The following is a 23,032-nucleotide window of genomic DNA, read 5'->3' on the forward strand; positions in this document are numbered from 1 at the left end:
AGCGTAAATAGGATTAATAAAATTACTAATCAATGTTTTTGATATTCGTGAGAATTATTGAATGAAAATTAGTCATTTTTTATATTTTGCGCCGAGGGGCGAGTTTATTGCTACGGTCAAGCGGGAAGAAGTAGTGGCGGGTTATTTGACCACCAAGAATGCCGTAATGGAGGTGTTAAGTGGAGGAGGAGAGAGGTCAGAGAGAGAGAGATAAGAGGAGCGTGTAATTGACGCGGTCGCAGCTAATCTCCGACTGAAGGATTGTCCTCGCTGGTGCCCTGCCGCTCCGCCGGGTCGCCCCGCTGATTGGCTGGTGCCTGTTTTCTCTCACGCCTCCCAGCCAATCCCCGCCCGCCTGAGCCGTCGAGATGGCGGCGAATTGATTCTTTCTCCATTATTTATCATCCATTTTGAGTTATAACATGCCGGGAAATATCTTGAATGCATCATCTAATAAATTTGCAAAGTTCTAGCACAACGCTGAGGGGAAATCACGCGTTATTAACAAGCTAAAAACAATGACAGGAAGGTGGCGGTGCCATATGGCAACACCCACACCCTGACGGGCTCCACCCACGAGGAGAATTTTTTACGAGCGACCAATTGGAATGGTTTGTGTTGGGGCAAGGGGCAGGGAGCCTGGCCCAGCCGTGCTCACAGTCACTGCCCGGTACAGTACCCAGCCGCACCGGCGGCCCTACACCCCGCCACACACACACAATTATCACATAACGCAAAAAAATTAAGAAATACACGTAGGAGTTATCGCGTGTTTTGGGTGATTATCGTACCTCCCGGGGCGGTTGTTGCTCACGTGTGGGCGGTGAATATTGTACGGTGTTGAGCGCGACTGACGGACTCACTCACCGCTCTCGTGCAAAACAAAAATTCCCGAAAATTCCCATATTATGAATTGAAAAAAAAGACTTCAACGGTAGTGAGAAAGTGATGGTGTAGTGATAGTGAGCTGCTCTTCCATTCATCATGGTGATATCGTAAGTATTTACCAATATGTAACCTTTAATATGTAAATTCTTTGACAAAATATAATACATTTTTACGCTTGTCCTACATAGTAAAGGTCCCAAGTTCGCTTCCCACGGCACGACGGCCCAACACTCCTTCACACCTCATGCCTCTGTTCACCTACCACCATATTGGCACCTGGGTGGTAGTCAACTGTTTACCTAATTTTACGACAGTATAGTACAACCACAATCACCACCACCACCACAAGCTCCACAAACACAATCTCCGTAATCACAATCACCACCACAGTCACAATCTCCACCACAGTCACAATCTCCACCGCAATCACCACCACAGTCACAATCTCCACCACAGTCACAATCTCCATCACAGCCACAATCACCACCACAGTCACAATCATCACCACAGTCACAATCTCCACCACAGTCACAATCACCACCACAGTCACAATCTCCACCACAGTCACAATCTCCACCGCAATCACCACCACAGTCACAATCTCCACCACAGTCACAATCTCCATCACAGCCACAATCACCACCACAGTCACAATCATCACCACAGCCACAATCACCACCACCACAAGCTCCACAAACACAATCTCCGTAATCACAATCACCACCACAGTCACAATCTCCACCACAGTCACAATCATCACCACAGCCACAATCACCACCACAGCCACAATCTCCAACACAGCCACAATCACCACCACAGCCTCAATCTCCACCACAGCCACAATCTCCACCACAGCCACAATCACCATTACAGCCACAATCACCACCACAGCCACAATCACCACCACAGCCACAATCACCACTACAGCCACAATCTCCACCACCACAGCCACAATCACCACCACAGCCACAATCACCACCACAGCCACAATCTCCACCACCACAGCCACAATCTCCACCACAGCCACAATCACCATCACAGCCACAATCTCCACCACAGCCACAATCTCCATTACAGCCACAATCTCCATCACAGCCACAATCTCCATCACAGCCACAATCACCACCACAGCCACAATCTCCACCACAGCCACAATCACCACCACAGCCACAATCTCCACCACAGCCACAATCTCCACCACAGCCACAATCTCCACCACAATCACCACCACAGTCACAATCTCCACCACAGCCACAATCTCCACCACAGCCACAATCACCACCACAGCCACAATCTCCACCACAGCCACAATCTCCACTACAGCCACAATCACCACCACAGCCACATTCTCCACCACAGCCACAATCTCCACTACAGCCACAATCACCACCACAGCCACAATCACCACCACAGCCACAATCACCACTACAGTCACAATCTCCACCACAGCCACAATCTCCACCACAATCACCACCACAGTCACAATCTCCACCACAGCCACAATCTCCACTACAGCCACAATCACCACCACAGCCACAATCTCCACTACAGCCACAATCACCACCACATCCACAATCACCACCACAGTCACAATCTCCACCATAGCCACAATCTCCACCACAGCCACAATCTCCACAGCCACAATCACCACCACAGCCACAATCACCACCACAGCCACAATCTCCAAAACAACCACAATCTCCACCACAATTACAATCACCACCACAGCCACAATCACCACCACAGCCACAATCTCCACCACAATTACAATCACCACCACAGCCACAATCACCACCACAGCCACAATCTCCACCACAATTACAATCACCACCACAGCCACAATCACCACCACAGCCACAATCACCACCACAGTCACAATCACCACCACAGCCACAATCACCACCACAGCCACAATCTCCACCACAATTACAATCACCACCACAGCCACAATCACCACCACAGCCACAATCACCACCACAGCCACAATCACCACCACAGCCACAATCACCACCACAGCCACAATCACCACCACAGCCACAATCACCACCACAGCCACAATCACCACCACAGCCACAATCTCCACCACAGCCACAATCACCACCACAGCCACAATCTCCAACACAGTCACAATCACCACCACAGCCACAATCACCACCACAGCCACAATCACCACCACAGTCACAATCTCCACCACAGCCACAATCTCCACCACAATCTCCACTACAGCCACAATCACCACCACAGCCACAATCTCCACCAGAGCCACAATCTCCACAGCCACAAATCACCACAATCCCCACCACAACAATCACCACCACAGCCACAATCTCCACCACAGTTACAATCACCACCACAGCCACAATCACCACCACAGCCACAATCTCCACAACCACAATCACCACCACAGCCACAATATCCACCACAATTACAATCACCACCACAGCCACAATTACCACCACAGCCACAATCTCCACAACCACAATCACCACCACAGTCACAATCACCACAGCCACAATCACCACCACAGCCACAATCTCCACAACCGCAATCTCCACAGCCACAATCACCACAGCCACAATCTCCACAACCACAATCACCACCACAGTCACAATCACCACAGCCACAATCACCACAGCTACAATCACCACCACAGCCACAATCTCCACCACAGCCACAATCTCCACCACACCCACAATCACCATCACAGCCACAATCACCACGACAACCACAATCTCCACCACCACAATCACCACCACAGCCACAATCACCACCACAGCCACAATCTCCACCACAACCACAATCACCACCACAAGCACAATCTCCACCACAGCCACAATCTCCACCACAGCCACAATCTCCACCACAGCCACAATCTCCACCACGGCCACAATCTCCATCACAGCCACAATCACCACCACAACCACAATCTCCACAGCCACAATCACCACAACCACAATCTCCACCACAGCCACAATCTCCACCACAGCCACAATCTCCACCACAGCCACAATCTCCACCACAGCCACAATCTCCACCACAATCACCACCACAGCCACAATCACCACCACAGCCACAATCACCACCACAGTCACAATCTCCACCACAACCACAATCACCACCACAACCACAATCTCCACCACAGCCACAATCACCACCACAGCCACAATCTCCACCACAGCCACAATCTCCACCACAGCCACAATCTCCACCACAGTCACAATCTCCACCACAGCCACAATCACCACCACAGCCACAATCTCCACCACAGCCACAATCTCCACCACAGCCACAATCACCACCACAGCCACAATCTCCACCACAGCTACAATCACCACCACAGCCACAATCACCACCACAGCCACAATCTCCACAGCTACAATCACGACCAGAGCCACAATCTCCACCACAGCCACAATCACCACCACAGCCACAATCTCCACCACAGCCACAATCTCCACCACAGCCACAATCACCACCACAGCCACAATCACGACCAGAGCCACAATCACCACCACAGCCACAATCACCACCACAGCCACAATCTCCACCACAGTCACAATCTCCATAGCCACAATCTCCACCACAGCTACAATCTCCACCACAGCCACAATCACCACCACTGCCACAATCACCACCACAGCCACAATCTCCACAGCCACAATCACCGCCACAGCCACAATCACCACCACAGTCACAATCTCCACAGCCACAATCACCACCACTGCCACAATCACCACCACAGCCACAATCTCCACCACAGCTACAATCACCACCACAGTCACAATCACCACCACAGCCACAATCTCCACCACAGCTACAATCACCACCACAGTCACAATCTCCACCACAGCCACAATCACCACCACTATCACCAATACTACTATTAATACAACAATCCACACAACCAACGTTAGACCAACACACGAATATGCAGCGCCAGCCAGGAATCCAGGCCTCGTGGAGCACCAAAACTGAGAAAGTCCATTTGTGTGACTGGTGCCGGAGCTGTGAGGCTCAGGGAACAAGACCTCATAACTGTACAGAGTAGACGAGGGGGACATGATCACGATGTAGGAGATACTAAGGTGGAATACATAGGGTGGAGTGTGTCGGGTGAGGTAGTGACAGGGAAGCTGTCAGGCAGGCACCAAGGGTCAATATAAGGGGTCATGATACAATTGCAAATATAGTTTGAAAATTACTTTGACATTTTATATAAATGTTTGAAACTCAAGGTCTGTGTGTGTGTGTGTGTGTGTGTGTGTGTGTGTGTGTGTGTGTGTGTGTGTGTGTGTGTGTGTGTGGTGTGTCTGTGAGTGTGTGTGTGTGTGTGTGTGTGTGTGTGTGTGTGTGTGTCTGTGTATGTGTGGTGTGTGTGTGTGTGTGTGTGTGTGTGTGTGTGTGTGTGTGTGTGGTGTGTGTGTGTGTGTGTGTGTGTGTGTGTGTGTGTGTGTGTGTGTGTGTGTGTGTGGTGTGTGTGTGTGTGTGTGTGTGTGTGGTGTGTGTGTGTGTGTGTGTGTGTGTGTGTGTGTGTGTGTGTGTGTGTGTGTGTGTGTGTGTGTGTCTGTGTGTGTATGTGTGTGTGTGTGTGTACTCACCTAGTTGTACTCACCTAGTTGTGTCTGCAGGATCGAGCATTGACTCTTGGATCCCGCCTTTCGAGCATCGGTTGTTTACAGCAATGACTCCTGTCCCATTTCCCTATCATACCTGGTTTTAAAATTAGTAATAGTATTTGCTTCTACAACCTGTTCCAAGTGCATTCCATTTTCCCACTACTCTCACGCTAAAAGAAAACTTCCTAACATCTCTGTAACTCATCTGAGTTTCAAGCTTCCACCCATGTCCTCTCGTTCTGTTACTATTCCGTGTGAACATTTCGTCTATGTCCACTCTGTCAATCCCTCTGAGTATCTTATACGTTCCTATCATGTCCCCCCTCTCCCTTCTTCTTTCTAGTGTCGTAAGGCACAGTTCCCTCAGGCGCTCCTCATACCCCATCCCTCGCAGCTCTGGGACGAGTCTCGTTGCAAACCTCTGAACCTTTTCCAGTTTCCTTATATGCTTCTTCAGATGGGGACTCCATGCTGCATACTCTAAGACTGGTCTCACGTAGGCAGTGTAAAGCGCCCTAAATGCCTCCTTACTTAGGTTTCTGAATGATGTTCTAACTTTTGCCAGTGTAGAGTACGCTGCTGTCGTTATCCTATTAATATGTGCCCCAGGAGATAGATTAGGTGTTACGTCCACCCCCAGGTCTCTCTCACGCGTCGTTACAGGTAGGCTGTTCCCCTTCATTGTGTACTGTCCCTTTGGTCTCCTATCTCCTAGTCCCATTTCCATAACTTTACATTTGCTCGTGTTGAATTCCAGAATCCATTTCTCTGACCATCTCTGTAACCTGTTCAGGTCCTCTTGGAGGATCCTACAATCCTCATCTGTCACAACTCTTCTCATTGACTATTACTTTCATCACACATCTGTGTGTGTGCGTGCGTGTGCGTGCGTGCGTACGTGCGTGTGTGTGTGTGTGTGTGTGTGTGTGTGTGTGTGTGTGTGTGTGTGTGTGTGTGCGTGCGTGTGTGTGTGCGTGCGCGTGTGTGTGTGTGTGTGTGTGTGTGTGTGTGTGTGTGTGTGTGTGTGTGTGTGTGCGTGCGTGTGTGTGTGCGTGCGTGTGTGTGTGTGTGAGACAGATAACTACCAACTGGTCAGCTCTAATCACCCATAACTAACGCTAAACTACGCCATTCACCGCCCTAACAACCCTACAAGCAAGTCAACATACACCAGCTAACAAGCCAACCACCCCATAGGGTGGGAGGGGTTAGTATACACACTAACCATCCCCCTAGATCATTCCCTTAACCAAATATACCTTAAACTCTACTGTAAACCAGTTAAGCGAGGAATAACGCCCGGGTAAACTCATTTAAACAGGTATACTTAGGTCATATTAAACCTTTATGTGTGGTATTTGGTCTTAACCACAGTGTAATCACCTGAAGCGTAGTTACAGGAAGAGAACTACGCTCGTGGTGTCCCGTCTTCCCACTACTCTTTATCGTAACTCCAATTCTGTTTGCTCAAGTCAACTTTCTAATGTCATTTCGACACCTTTATTTCCTGAGAATCCATGACCTCTTGTTCTACAAGTTACAGATTTCCGCTATTTTGACGATTTGGGTTAGGATTTTGTATGTCGTGATCATGTCCCCTAGTGTGTGTTTCTTGGTCCCTACCCCCCTAGTGTCACCCCACACACCCCTGACCAAGATAATGTGACAGGTCCGCTTACAGGGACCGTCCTTGTACGGAGTGAAAGACTCTACAAGGCTGTCTTATAGACGGGGAATTGTGTTTTACTGTGTGGGGGGTGTGGGGGGAAGGTGTGGGGGGGGGGGAATGTGCGTGTGTGGGGTGTGGGTGTGTGCGTGTGTGGGGTGTGGGTGTGTGTGTGTGGGGGGTGTGGGTGTGTGCGTGTGTGTGGGGTGGGTGGTGCGTATGTGTGTGGGGGGGGTGTGGGGGGGGGGGAATGTGCGTGTGTGGGGTGTGGGTGTGTGTGTGTGTGTGGGGTGGGTGTGTGTGTGTGTGTGGGTGTGTGTGTGTGGTGTGTGGGTGTGTTTGTGTGTGTGTGTGTGTGTGTGGTGTGTGTGTGTGTGTGTGTGTGTGTGTGTGTGTGTGTGTGTGTGTGTGTGTGTGTGTGGTGTGTGTGTGTGTGTGTGTGTGTGTGTGTGTACTCACCTAATTGTGCTTGCGGGGGTTGAGCTCTGGTTCTTTGGTCCCGCCTCTCAACTGTCAATCAACTGGTGTACAGGTTCCTGAGCCTACTGTGGGGGGGGGGGGGGATGACCCCCACTCAATCACCCCCTCCCCCATACAACGTGTGAGGTGCCCCCCCCCAGGGCACAGGTGTAGGGGTCACTAATTACCTGCCGGCGTTCCTAATCTGCTCTCAGACGCGTTCTGTCTCTGTGAGTTTACCGCACGCAAACCTCCCCTTGCTCTACCTCTTGACACCAGGGGTATACCTTGCTCTACCCTCACGCTCTCGGACGCAGGTTCGAATCCTCATCACGGCCCTTGAGGAGTTGTTCCCTCACATTTATCAAGGTAATACCTGAGTTTACTTCTGGGTCTGTGGTTTACTCTTGTCTGATGCTCTGTGGGGTAGGTTTATATTGGGTTTACATGTGTATGGTACTGTGTGGTGGCTGAGTTTACCGCTGGGAGGCATGGAGGGGGGGGTATACTTCTCTGACTACTAAATGATCTGTTATTAACGACCCAATTGGTACTTAGAGCGTATTTAACCATCAATTGGGCGTTATGACCTAATTAAGAGCCGTAACTCACTTATTACAACCTTTATCTTCAACAACCTAGTAACTGACTTTAAACAACCTCTTAACAAGCCCTAAACTACCTCCCTCTATAACCACTTAAGTGCCCAACTGCCTCGTTTGATCACATGTTCATTTTAGACCGTATAACAACCCATTTGAAAAACCCTAAACTACCCAACTAGTCTGATAACCGCAATTAACAATTCTGAACAAGGCTAACAACCATTTAGCCAAGACTCCACTTGAACTACTCCAAACAAACCCTAACAACCGACTAATAACCCAATTATTAAGCAATTTGTAATTACCCTTCTATCAGGCACAATCTTCTAAACTAAGCTAACAACCGGGAACTACTGAAGTGCCTACTCCGGCCCACACACAGAGAGAGAGGGCCGCACTGCGCATGCGTCACGGTAATCAACCAATCATAGGCGAGAAATCTGGCTCCATAATCAGCCAATCACTGGTTAGGGAAGGCCACGAAACAGCCCATAATTAGGAAGGGACAGACCTGAATATTTCGGAGATCGATTTGCGTCAATGGCAGACGCAATGACGCACACGTTGACGCAACAGTTGGAGGAGACATGATAACAACGTTACTGATACTAAGAGCAGGACCAGTGGACACGGGTGGAAGCTGGAGACACACATGAGGCAGGACCAGAGGACACGGGTGGAAGCTGGAGACACAGATGAGGCAGGACCAGAGGACACGGGTGGAAGCTGGAGACACAGATGAGGCAGGACCAGAGGACACGGGTGGATGCTGGAGACACAGATGAGGCAGGACCAGAGGACACGGGTGGATGCTGGAGACACAGATGAGGCAGGACCAGAGGACACGGGTGGAGGCTGGAGACACAGATGAGGCAGGACCAGAGGACACGGGTGGAAGCTGGAGACACAGATGAGACAGGACCAGAGGACACGGGTGGAGGCTGGAGACACAGATGAGGCAGGACCAGAGGACACGGGTGGAGGCTGGAGACACAGATGAGGCAGGACCAGAGGACACGGGTGGAGGCTGGAGACACAGATGAGGCAGGACCAGAGGACACGGGTGGAAGCTGGAGACACAGATGAGGCAGGACCAGAGGACACGGGTGGAAGCTGGAGACACAGATGAGGCAGGACCAGAGGACACGGGTGGAGGCTGGAGACACAGATGAGGCAGGACCAGAGGACACACACAGGAAACAGCCCGTAGCAGCTGTATTAACTCCCAGGTACCTATTTACTGCTAGGTGAACAGGGGCATCAGGGGTGAAAGAAACTCTGCCCATTTCTTTCCGCCTCCGCCGGGGATCGATAACCTTAGAACTACGAACGTCGAGCGCTGTCCACTCAGCCGCCAGGGACCCCTTAAGTCCAGCCAGTGTTATAATGATTGATCAAAGTGACTGTGGATACAAGTTTGTGATGATATATATATATATATATATATATATATATATATATATATATATATATATATATATATATATATATATATATATATATATATATATATATATATATATATATATATATATATATATATATATATATATATATATGAGAGAGAGAGAGAGAGGAGAGTAAACAAAGCCTGGGAGAAGCCCGCCAAAAGTAGCCGTCGATCAGCTGACGGAATGTAAACATTGGGCCCGGAGTCGTGACGTCACGATCGTCGTATTGACACGACATTATCGTTACAAATAAAGACGAACAAAAATGCAAATCTCTTTTAAAAAGAACTTCAGAGACATACACATTCCTTCCCAGAACTCCTTAATTGGCAGAGAGAGAGAGAGAGAGAGAGAGAGAGAGAGAGAGAGAGAGAGAGAGAGAGAGAGAGAGAGAGAGAGAGAAAATTTCTTCTCCCACAAATTTAAAAATAAAACCTGAACCCATTATATGGCAAAAGCCGTTCGATAATTTTTTAAATTAATTGAACGTTGTTTTGCTAAATTAACTTTACTGTGAGTGCGACCGACGTTGATATATATATCTCAAGTTTTAAACGTTTCTCAAGTGTAAATAATATACCAATATATAGTGACTGAGACGAACAAAATACTAAAATTATTTACAAACTGAGTCCTTGCAAGCTAAGGTGACGCCTCCAATGATGCTCGATAATTACGACTATTATGTTTGTTTTTATGCCACTAATTGTAATTAATGAAAACATTAACTACAATAATACTCAAAGACTTCATACCGGTTCTAGTGATGGTGGAACAAGCGGGAAACACTGTTGGAACAGGCGAATGGTTTAGTTATTACAAGTTATTGCTGTTTACTGCGGGGCAAAACGTCGACTTGTCGAGATGAGGAAGATCATTTATGTTGTTATTGCTTGTTAGTTTGTCCTCCACCTGCCCTCAGTGTGCCCAACCACTTAAGTTGTGCTATATAGTCGCATTGGCTTGGCGCCTTCCCCTCATAGTCCCCTCCCGTTGTCTTCAACAACAACAACAACAACAACAACAACAACAACAACAGACACTATAGATGCCACAATGTTCCTTAAACAAGCATAAACATGGTGACACAATCCTTGTGAATACTTGAGTAGTGTTGTGTCCGCTCTCTCTCTCTCTCTCTCTCTCTCTCTCTCTCTCTCTCTCTCTCTCTCTCTCTGTCTCTCTCTGTCTCTCTCTCTCTCTCTCTCTCTCTGTCTCTCTCTCTCTGTCTCTCTCTCTCTCTCTCTCTCTCTCTCTCTCTCTCTCTCTCTCTCTCTCTCTCTCTCTCTCTCTCTCTCTCTCTCTGTCTCTCTCTGTCTCTCTCTCTCTCTCTCTCTCTCTCTCTCTCTCTCTCTCTCTCTCTCTCTCTCTCTCTGTCTCTCTCTCTCTCTCTCTCTCTCTCTCTCTCTCTCTCTCTCTCTCTCTCTCTCTCTCTCTCTCTCTCACTGTCTCTCTCTCACTGTCTCTCTCTCTCTCCCTCTCTCTCTCTCTCTCTCTCTCTCTCTCTCTCTCTCTCTCTCTCTCTCTCTCTCACTGTCTCTCTCTCTCTCACTGTCTCTCTCTCTCTCTCTCTCTCTCTCTCTCTCTCTCTCTCTCTCTCTCTCTCTCTCTCTCTCTCTCTCTCTCTCTCTCTCTCTCTCTCACTGTCTCTCTCTCACTGTCTCTCTCTCTCTCCCTCTCTCTCTCTCTCTCTCTCTCTCTCTCTCTCTCTCTCTCTCTCTCTCACTGTCTCTCTCTCTCTCACTGTCTCTCTCTCTCTCCCTCTCTCTCTCTCTCTCTCTCTCTCTCTCTCTCTCTCTCTCTCTCTCTCTCTCTCTCTCTCTCTCTCTCTCTGTCTCTCTCTCTCTCCCCTGTGACTCTAAAAGTGCTCTACACTCCCTAAATAACCCATCACAATGTCTGAAGTAGCTTGTAATATTAAATGAAATGTAAGTTTTTGCCAATGATAATAACTCTTGCATAAAACTTGTGTGGATCCCATCCCATGTTGGAGTTGGACAACATGATTTAGTAGATCACTTGGCCAATCTTGCAGGAAAGAAAACATTGATTATGACTTTGGACTATCTAATGCAGTTATTAGAAACATACAAATTAAAGAACTTAATTCAGATTTTGAACAAAGAAATGCCCAGAGACCTGAAAGCTGCAGTATTAAAAGTTATGACAAGTTTTGTAATAATAGGTATTTGTATGGTCAGCACAGTAACCGGACCAGGCAATGTGATGTAGTAATTGCGCGAATTCGCCCTTGGCTATAGACACATCTGGCAGGTTAGTGAGGCTGAGCCACTACCAGAATACTCAGATTGTAAACTCTGTGATAAACCTTTAATGCATTCACTAGAACACTATATTGTTGAATGTGAAACCGTAAAGGACTTTAGACCTCCTGGCCTCTTGTACCACCAACTGTGTAGCTAGTTGTGCTTGCGGGGGTTGAGCTCTGGCTCTTTGGTCCCGCCTCTCAACTGTTAATCAACTGGTGTACAGGTTCCTGAGCCTATTGGGCTGTAACTGTGTAACTATGTCATTGACTCCGGTGTTCTGGACGACATCCTAACAATTTATCCTAAATTTACTTGTCCATTTAAAAGAATGGAGAATTTTTACTTATTTTACTTATATTACTTCTAAGCTGCATCACTTATGACCCCATCCCTGCCCTTGTGTGGCAGTGAACAGTAGAAAGTTGTTTTCACATATCCTTACATTAAAACATTGATTGTAACCATGATATATATGTGCTCCAGCCTACAGTTTAGACCTATTGTCTTAATACTAGTATATTTTGGTAGCAATCTTTCCTGTAAACATATGTTGTTAAATATGACCGTAAAAGTAAGATTAATAATTCTAACACGAATTTTCTCAATATTTCTTATGTTTCTGTTTTACTGTCGATGGTAATTGAAAAATTAATTCTCCAAAATTCATTTTTTATTTCTAGTGTGACGCGACACTTGAACACGTTTCGTAATTACTTATTACATTTTCAAAGACTTTACACACACACAGAACTGTAACCTGAAAACACTAAACTGAGTCAGCTAGACCTATTGCCTTGTGTACGAGCCTCTGTCCTGCCTGACATTAGCCTCACTTTAACAAGACTTAATTGAAATCCTCAGATTAGGGGAAAATTGTAATTAATTTTGTCAATAAAGATGTTAATAAATAATAACCCATTTGGTTATCATAGTTGCAAATGTTGTGTTGGTTCATGCATATACAACCCGTGGACCCCCCCCCCCCCCTTGACTAACGAGGGGGGGGTAGGTACTATCAACACTGAAGCAGTTGACGTCAGATGTCAAGGCATCTGCCACGTCTGACGGGCAATTTGGCTACTGCGGGTGTTAATTGGTCGTTGGGTAGTTAATAAGAGGGGAAATAGGCGTGTGGAGAGGGGGGGCGGCGGCCACGTGGTTGTGAGGTGTTGTGCAGCCATTGGCTGGCGGGAGAGGTTGTAAGAGTGACGTGGCGTGACGGTATTGGCTGGCGGGAGTGACGCAAGCCGTGACGCGGCGTGCTGGGATTGGCTGAGAGGACCTTGCGGCCACATATGCGGGTCTGGTCCATATATGACACACGTGACTTGCCATACAGTGCTCGTCACATTAATTGACTCTTAATATACGTCCCCTCTAGGCCTAAAGCAACCTCTCCAGCGCCCAACTAGGCCTTATAGGCCTAGAGGACCAGCAGACATTTCTCTAGTAGCAACAGCGCCAGTCATTCACTAGGTAGAATCAACCAATAGGACGAGAGAAGCTGTTGGAGGTCTATTGTAAACAATAGGAATTGTAAACAAGATTACTGCCTGAAGTCTGTGATTGGAACTACTTGTGTAAGGTGGGGCTTGGGAGCTGGGGCTCAACCCTGCCCCCCCCCCCCACACACACACACACACACACACACTTCTTAGACCTGTACAAGGACTGAATTGTAACGAGGCTGTTCAACTCGTGGCGCAGTTGGCCTGTTAAACGTGACAGTCGGTGGGGGTCACTGGATTGTTTCAATCGCAGGATAGACATGTGAATGGGTTTGGTGCGGGGTAGGAATAGGAGCGGACTAGTGTATGTCTCTCTCTCCCTCTCTCTCTCTCTCTCTCTCTCTCTCTCTCTCTCTCTCTCTCTCTCTCTCTCTCTCTCTCTCTCTCTCTCTCTCTCTCTCTCTCTCTCTCTCTCTCTCTCACAGAACATCTGTCAAACACTCCGAAAATCACAATTTTGACCCAGAAATCGTTGCTGTGAATGGGAGTGGTTCGGATAAGAGATCAGATAAGGGGCTCGAACCATTGTGACTCCGGACGCCTGGAGTCCGTTTATATAAACACCAGTGAGCTTTTGAGGGCCTGTCCCACCTTTCCCGTCTAGTTGTGTGTTCCCTTCCACAATGAGTTGAGTAGGCCAGCTGCTACTGTTGCTCGGGGCCTTTGGTGCTCACTTATGGCGGTGCCTCTCTGGCAGGACGCAGGGCACACGTGCCGCAGTGGCAGGACGGTGTGCACACGTGCCTCGTTGGCAACAACATGGCAACCCATGGCAACAACATGGCAACAACATGGCAACTCATGGCAACAACATGGCAACCCCTGGCAGCAACATGGCAACCCGTGGCAACCCATGGCAACATGGCAACAACATGGCAACTCATGGCAACCCATGGCTACAACATGGCAACTCGTGGCAACAACATGGCAACCCATGGCAACAACATGGCAACCCATGGCAACTCATGGCAACCCATGGCAACAACATGGCAAACCATGGCAACAACATGGCAACTCATGGCAACCCATGGCAACAACATGGCAACAACATGGCAACTCATGGCAACAACATGGCAACCCATGGCAGCAACATGGCAACTCATACATGAAGGATATTTAGGGGTTCTTGTTGACTAAGGCTGAGAATGGGTGTAGCACTTCATGCACTGGCCTGTGAGTGAACACGATGAACAAGAAGGCTGTGCAACTTGTGCCACACAGTGTGCCATTACATGTGAGTTACACTGTGTGGGTTTAGTGTTTAATGTGAGGTTTCTGGCCCACATGTTGCCCCCTGGCGCCGCATGCGGCCTCTGGCGCCGCATGCGGAAGGGTGATAATGTCCCTCACTCACTCACTCTCTCCCTCACTCTTCCGAGGGCGATTTTTTAAATCATATTTTGTCCATCATTATTTGTACTTATTTCCCTGTTCTCTGAGAGAGAGAGAGAGGGAGTGAGAGAGAGAGAGAGAGAGAGAGAGAGAGAGAGGGAGGGAGGGAGAGAGAGAGAGAGAGAGAGAGAGAGAGAGAGAGAGGGAGGGAGAGAGGGAGTGAGAGTGAGAGTGAGAGAGAGAGAGAGAGAGAGATAATATCGCTCACTCAACCGAACAGTCCACATTTAATCCGTAAATTCGCGGCCGGTTAAGTGGCTCAACCGAACAAATCGTTCTACCGCCCACTTCTGAACTCCGGACTAATCCGACGAGGTGCTACGACCATTATATGTGGCCGGTTACGCTTGGTATAATCCGGATTAGAGAACATCCTACATGATATACTCTCAGGTCTAACCGGTAAATATGTCACTTAAATTATGTTCTAATTGTACTCACCTAGTTGTGCTTGCGGGGGTTGAGCTCTGGCTCTTTGGTCCCGCCTCTCAACCGTCAATCAACTGGTGTACAGGTTCCTGAGCCTATTGGGCTCTATCATATCTACATTATAAACTGTGTATGGAGTCAGCCTCCACCACATCACTGCCTAATGCATTCCACCTGTTAACTACTCCCACACTGATAACGTTCCTTCTAACGTCTCTGTGGCTCATGTGGGTACTCAGTCTCCACCTGTGTCCCCTTGTTCGTGTCCCACCGGTGTTAAACTGTTTATATCTATCCTGTCAATTCCCCAGAGGATTTTGTATGTGGTGATCATGTCTCCTCTAAGTCATGTGTATGTATGCCAAGGTTATTACTGAGAGACCTGGGCTGTGTACTCTCTCTCTCCCCCATAATAAAGACATCAGACATGCAGGAACCATTTAATCACAGATCTCTGAAACAGGAATTGATACAGTTGATAACAGGGCGGTAGGAGCCGCCCCTGTCATTGCTGGGACCACGGCAAGTCCTAGCTGTCCCAGCACCAGGCTGGGACCACGGCAAGTCCTAGCTGTCCCAGCACCAGGCTGGGACCACGGCAAGTCCTAGCTGTCCCAGCACCAGGCTGGGACCACGGCAAGTCCTAGCTGTCCCGGCACCAGGCTGGGACCACGGCAAGTCCAAGCTGTCCCAGCACCAGGCTGGGACCACGGCAAGTCCTGTGGTCCAGCACCAGGCTGGGACCACGGCAAGTCCTGTGGTCCAGCACCAGGCTGGGACCACGGCAAGTCCTAGCTGTCCCAGCACCAGGCTGGGACCACGGCAAGTCCTAGCTGTCCCAGCACCAGGCTCGGACCACGGCAAGTCCTAGCTGTCCCAGCACCAGGCTGAGACCACGGCAAGTCCTAGCTGTCCCAGCACCAGGCTGGGACCACGGCCAGTCCTGTGGTCCAGCACCAGGCTGGGGCCACGGCCAGTCCTGTGGTCCAGCACCAGGCTGGGACCACGGCCAGTCCTGTGGTCCAGCACCAGGCTGGGACCACGGCCAGTCCTGTGGTCCAGCACCAGGCTGGGACCACGGCCAGTCCTGTGGTCCAGCACCAGGCTGGGACCACGGCCAGTCCTGTGGTCCAGCACCAGGCTGCGACCACGGCCAGTCCTGTGGTCCAGCACCAGGCTGGGACCACGGCAAGTCCTAGCTGTCCCAGCACCAGGCTGGGACCACGGCCAGTCCTGTGGTCCAGCACCAGGCTGCGACCACGGCCAGTCCTGTGGTCCAGCACCAGGCTGGGACCACGGCAAGTCCTAGCTGTCCCAGCACCAGGCTGCGACCACGGCAAGTCCTGTGGTCCAGCACCAGGCTGGGACCACGGCAAGTCCTAGCTGTCCCAGCACCAGGCTGGGACCACGGCAAGTCCTGTGGTCCAGCACCAGGCTGGGACCACGGCAAGTCCTAGCTGTCCCAGCACCAGGCTGGGACCACGGCAAGTCCTAGCTGTCCCAGCACCAGGCTGGGACCACGGCAAGTCCTAGCTGTCCCAGCACCAGGCTGGGACCACGGCAAGTCCTGTGGTCCAGCACCAGGCTGGGACCACGGCAAGTCCTAGCTGTCCCAGCACCAGGCTGCGACCACGGCAAGTCCTAGCTGTCCCAGCACCAGGCTGGGACCACGGCAAGTCCTAGCTGTCCCAGCACCAGGCTGCGACCACGGCAAGTCCTAGCTGTCCCAGCACCAGGCTGGGACCACGGCAAGTCCTGTGGTCCAGCACCAGGCTGGGACCACGGCAAGTCCTAGCTGTCCCAGCACCAGGCTGGGACCACGGCAAGTCCTAGCTGTCCCAGCACCAGGCTGGGACCACGGCAAGTCCTGTGGTCCAGCACCAGGCTGGGACCACGGCAAGTCCTAGCTGTCCCAGCACCAGGCTGGGACCACGGCAAGTCCTAGCTGTCCCAGCACCAGGCTGGGACCACGGCAAGTCCTGTGGTCCAGCACCAGGCTGGGACCACGGCAAGTCCTAGCTGTCCCAGCACCAGGCTGGGACCACGGCAAGTCCTAGCTGTCCCAGCTCCAGGCTGGGACCACGGCAAGTCCTAGCTGTCCCAGCACCAGGCTGGGACCACGGCAAGTCCTAGCTGTCCCAGCACCAGGCTGCGACCATGGCAAGTCCTAGCTGTCCCAGCACCAGGCTGGGACCACGGCAAGTCCTAGCTGTCCCAGCACCAGGCTGGGACCACGGCAAGTCCTAGCTGTCCCAGCACCAGGCTGCGACCACGGCAAGTCCTAGCTGTCCCAGCACCAGGCTGGGACCACGGCAAGTCCTGTGGTCCAGCACCAGGCTGGGACCACGGCAAGTCCTAGCTGTCCCAGCACCAGGCTGCGACCACGGCAAGTCCTAGCTGTCCCAGCACCAGGCTGGGACCACGGCAAGTCCTAGCTGTCCCAGCACCAGGCTGGGACCACGGCAAGTCCTAGCTGTCCCAGCACCAGGCTGGGACCACGGCAAGTCCTAGCTGTCCCAGCACCAGGCTGGGACCACGGCAAGTCCTAGCTGTCCCAGCACCAGGCTGGGACCACGTCAAGTCCTAGCAGACCAGGCTGGAATTAGAATTAACAATCACCTCTTAAATCACCACAATTACATTTACAATCACTACCACAATCCTCACCAACTACAATCACCTTCACAATCACCTTCACAATCACTTTAATTAGTAATATATTCTCATAGATTGTAATTGCCCAGAAGACAGACATATTAATTGTGTATTGTGGCGTATTGTGGCTGTGTAGTGTTGTATAGTGGTGATTGTATACATGTATATTCCAGTATAGTCCCCCCCCCCCACACACCCGGACAGATGCAGCGACACACAGACACACTCACAGATAGAGAGATGCCCGCGATAATGTCCAACTCGGTCAGTATTTCGTTGAGTTATGGCCAGAGTCATCGCGGCTATCGGCATTTGGTGGGGAGAGAAGCGCGGAGCGTGGGATTCTGTCCAGCTTGGACAGAATGAGTTTAGCTGTTAGTGTCTGCTTCGTCTGAACGGGTGTTATGGCTGGCTTGGACAGAATGGGTTTAGCTGTTAGTGTCTGCTTCGTCTGAACGGGTGTTATGGCTGGCTTGGACAAAATGGGGCCACTGGACATTATAGTGTCTTCTAAAAAATATCAAACACACACGCACACACACTACAGCCCAGTAGGCTCAGGAACCTGTACACCAGTTGATTGACAGTTGAGAGGCGGGACCAAAGAGCCAGAGCTCAACCCCCCGCAAGCACAACTAGGTGAGTACACACACACACACAATACTGATAATTGATCCATTACAAAAAGCCTTTCCACACAATTGAATGTTATCATGTGTGTGGGAGAGAGGGAGAGAGAGAGAGAGAGAGAGAGAGAGAGAGAGAGAGAGAGAGAGAGAGAGAGAGAGAGACAGAGACAGAGACAGAGAGAGAGAGAGAGAGAGAGAGAGACAGAGAGAGAGAGAGAGAGAGAGAGAGAGAGAGAGAGGGAGAGACATAATCAGGATGGAGATGAACTCAAAGCCATCATTGTAGTTCACTTAAGGACTTAAGACTCTTGGTGGCTGGCTTTATCACCAGCCACGTGGCTTGATGACTGGCTTAGTATATGGCTTTCTGGCTGAAGGCAGGCTTTTTTGGCTTTATACCCACGTCACTGGCTTTATGAAGGGTTAACTGGCTTTGTGGCTGGCTGTGTGGCTGGCTGAGTGGCTTTGTGGCTGGCTGAGTGGCTTGCTGAGTGGCTGTAGCCAACTGTGTGCCAGAGCCTTCATGTGATCAGCTGACCTGATCTCCCGTGTATCAACCTGTTGAAGGTTGAGAGCCTATAGTGCTACGGGTGGCAACTACTGGTAGTCCACGGGGTTGGGCCAGGTGCGGCACTTTGAGGATGTTGTCCTTGTACATAACAAGCCACCAACGTCGTGACGGTGTTGCGGGCGCTTGCAACAACCTCTCTTTGTAGTCATCATATTATGAGCCATGAGTACCAACATTACCTAATATTGGAAACATCTACCAGGGCTGTGAAATGGGCTCGAACCCACGTATAGTCTCCCACTAGTCGTAGAGCACCTATAGTCCTAGCGTACTGTCACGTTGTTCTATATTAAGTTAATGTGACATGTGTATTAGCTGTATTATTAATACCATAGTATCAAAAGTTTGAATAAAAGTTATTAATTAAAGTTACACTTATTAAATATTTTAACTCCAGTTTTCTTTCTGCCGAGAAAAACGGTAGAATTTAAGTGTAAACTAAAGAAAACGTTAATATAATAACATTTTGTCGCACCCCGCGTGGCCTAGTGTCTGAGCCGACCAGGGAGAGAGGGAGGGAGAGAGAGAGAGAGAGAGAGAGAGAGAGAGAGAGAGAGAGAGAGAGAGAGAGAGAGAGAGAGAGAGAAAGAGAGAGAATATAATCAACGACCACCAGGAGGACAGGTAAAGGAGGGGGGGGGGAGGTAAGGGTTAGAGAATGTAAGACGTTTTTAAGGATATTGGACAATACGGACGGCAGGTCACTCAGACAGACAGACGCACAGCTAGTGTTCCAGCGAGCACAGGTCTGCGGGGGGTAACATGATCTACCCCCACCCCAGCCCCCCCTCCATCAAAAACACAACTCCCCCCCCCCCTATCCAACCCAAGTCTATTCACTGAATATCTCTCTCTCTCTCTCTCTCTCTCTCTCTCTCTCTCTCTCTCTCTCTCTCTCTCTCTCTCTCTCTCTCTCTGTCTCTCTCTGTCTCTCTCTGTCTCTCTCTCTCTCTCTCTCTCTCTCTCTCTCTCTCTGTCTCTCTCTGTCTCTCTCTCTCTCTCTCTCTCTCTCTCTCTCTCTCTCTCTCTCTCTCTCTCTCTCTCTCTCTCTCTCTACCAATCACGAGCTTCGTTTCAGTGTCACAAACTGACCATCCTTTGTTAATGAGACACTAACTGCCCAATTGGAATCCTAGAGAGGTCATTGGGAAGTCTTCAAGTCATCGAAATAATGACTATGATGAGTATGTTCATCGCGAGTGATGAACATAATTACTTAACTAGATAATTAAATGCGTAAACACTTGAAACAGGTAATCCCTCCATTGTCTCCATGGAGACATCAAGACAAGCGCGTAATCCCGCTTGAGATAACGGCGAAATCCTAAATCCTATGAAATCTCTCTAGAAACATATATAAATCCCCCAAAACAAAAGACTATTATATAAATCCAGCAATCCACGAACGTGACAGTCTGAGTCTAAAATCCAGGAGCTGTTTTTAATCTGTAATCACCAATTAAACGCCTCAATCTTTATGGTAACCCGAGCGATGGAACGCCTGGCGATGAAGTTACCTCCGGGGCATTGTCTTAGCTATGGAGGGAGGGAGCGAGGCTTCGCCCCACTCCAGAGAAAGATTAAATTCAACTCCATTTGTGCTGAACCTTTTGTGAACCTTTTGTCGAGTTCCTGAATGATTGTTCAGTCGACCAGATCTGCTCGTTCTCTCGGAGGTCTTCCCCTTATTTCGGGGTTTTGGGGCGTGTGGCGGACGGTCGCCAGGCACTACATCGCCAGAGGGAGAGGAGGTGAGATGGGGAGTAGGAAATGGGGAGAAAGGGTTGTTCAGGTCTCCCTCCCCCCCTCTCTCTCTCTCTGTCTCTCTCTCTCTCTCTCTCTCTCTCTCTCTCTCTCTCTCTCTCTCTCTCTGTCTCTGTCTCTGTCTCTCTCTCTCTCTCTCTCTCTCTCTCTCTCTCTCTCTCTCTCTCTCTCTCTCTCTCTCTCTCCTCTCTCTCTCTCTCTCTCTCTCTCTCTCTCTCTCTCTCTCTCTCTCTCTCTCTCTCTCTCTCTCTCTCTCTCTCTCTCTCTCTCTCTCTCTCTCTCTCTCTCTCTCTCTCTCTCTCTCTCTCTCTCTCTCTCTCTCTCTCTCTCTCTCTCTCTCTCTCTCTCTCTCTCTCTCTCTCTCTCTCTCTCTCTCTCTCTCTCTCTCTCTCTCTCTCTGTCTCTCTCTCTCTCTCTCTCTCTCTCTCTCTCTGTCTCTCTGTCTCTCTCTCTCTGTCTCTCTCTCTCTCTCTCTCTCTCTCTCTCTCTCTCTCTCTCTCTCTCTCTCTCTCTCTCTCTCTGTCTCTCTCTCTCTCTCTCTCTGTCTCTCTCTCTCTCTCTCTCTCTCTCTCTCTCTCTCTCTCTCTCTCTCTCTCTCTCTCTCTCTCTCTCTGTCTCTCTCTCTCTCTCTCTGTCTCTCTCTCTCTCTCTCTCTCTCTCTCTCTCTCTCTCTCTCTCTCTCTCTCTCTCTCTCTCTCTCTCTGGTGTAAATATACGAAACACATTCACAAAATTAAAGTTTAAAACGATAGAAATAATGACTACAAAAACCGATAAATTAAAACTAACCGAACGAAGAATGAGAGAATTGTCAAGAGAATAATAATCTCTTGACGTTTGTCAGTCATCCACCTGCAGATGACAGGTGACTGACGGCTCTGTGGAGCTCTTGCTCTGTGGCTCTGTGGCTCTGTGGCTCTGCCGTCTTGGAGGAGGAGGACTAAGAGGTATGGACACAATTCCTAGACACAGTTTTGTAAACAGGAACAAATCGACGCCTTTGTCGAAGGTGAATTCTTCAACGTCCGGACTGCGTGAGTTCGAAGATGATTCTTCGGCAAGACGTCACTGATTCTTGGCACTCCTGAAGCTCCCTCCTCGTCCCTCCTCGTCCCTCCTCGTCCCTCCTCGTCCCTCCACGCCCCTCATCGTCCCTCCTCGTCCCTCCTCGTCCCTCCACGTCCCTCCACGTCCCTCCACGTCCCTCCACGCCCCTCATCGTCCCTCCACGCCGCTCCTGCCACCAAGAGAGAGAAAGATTGCTGTAAGAGCTATCATCTTTCCCCCCATCAAAGGGCCTTGTAAAAGGGAAGGTCATCTTAACCCCGATGGCTTCTTTCTTGTGCTTCTTAACATACAGAGGAGGGAACCCCTTAGGTCTCCCCTCCCTCCCCCCAGCCCTCCCCTCACCCCCTGAGCCCCTCAGGGGAGGGGGTTGAAGGGGGTGGGAGCAGCTTAGAGCAGGTGCAGGTATTGTCTGGGACGTGTTGGGCCCTTTCAATCCGCCGCGCACTTGCTTGCGCGTGTGCGCGTAGAACCACACGTGGACGCGTGTGTACGTGTACGTGTGTAGACACGTGTGCGTCACTCAGGCGTATAATTGAGGAGCCTGACGTACACACAGACACGTGTGTGTGTACGGGTTTAGGCACGTTGGTGAGCGGGGACGGTGTGTGTGTGTGTGTGTGTGTGTGTGTGTGTGTGTGTGTGTGTGTGTGTGTGTGTGTGTGTGTGTGTGTGTGTGTGTGTGTGTACTCACCTAGTTGTACTCACCTAATTGTGTATGTGTGTGTCTAGCTAGCATGTGTATTAGGACACGTGTGCTCTCTCTCTCTCTCTCTCTCTGTCTCTCTCTCTCTCTCTCTCTCTCTCTCTCTCTCTCTCTCTCTCTCTCTCTCTCTCTCTCTCTCTCTCTCTCTCTCTCTCTCTCTCTCCCCCTCCCTCTCGTGCGCGCGCGCTCGTGGATTCATTCTTCCTCACTCACTTACTCACTTAAGACAGTCATAGTAGTTTGGACTTTGTTAAAGCAATTCGCCAATTCTTCCGTGAGTGTGTGTGTGTGTGTATTTACTATTTGTACCTGCAGAATCGCGCTATTAGCTCTTGGACCCCGCCTTTCTGGCCAATAT

General features: G+C 49.9%; 1 protein-coding gene across 1 annotated transcript in view; it reads left to right on the forward strand.

Moving 5' to 3' along the window:
* The first annotated feature begins 639 nt into the window (after positions 1 to 639).
* The window catches only part of LOC123751448 (uncharacterized), a 59,073-nt gene continuing 36,680 nt past the window's right edge, over positions 640 to 23,032 (forward strand). Inside the window, exon 1 of the mRNA XM_069337725.1 lies at positions 640 to 995. Within this exon, the coding sequence (XP_069193826.1) occupies positions 985 to 995 (11 nt within the window). The 5' untranslated portion in view covers positions 640 to 984. The remainder of the gene's footprint in view (positions 996 to 23,032) is intronic.

The sequence above is a fragment of the Procambarus clarkii genome, chromosome 5, assembly GCF_040958095.1.
Source record: "Procambarus clarkii isolate CNS0578487 chromosome 5, FALCON_Pclarkii_2.0, whole genome shotgun sequence".
Lineage (NCBI taxonomy): Eukaryota > Metazoa > Arthropoda > Malacostraca > Decapoda > Cambaridae > Procambarus > Procambarus clarkii.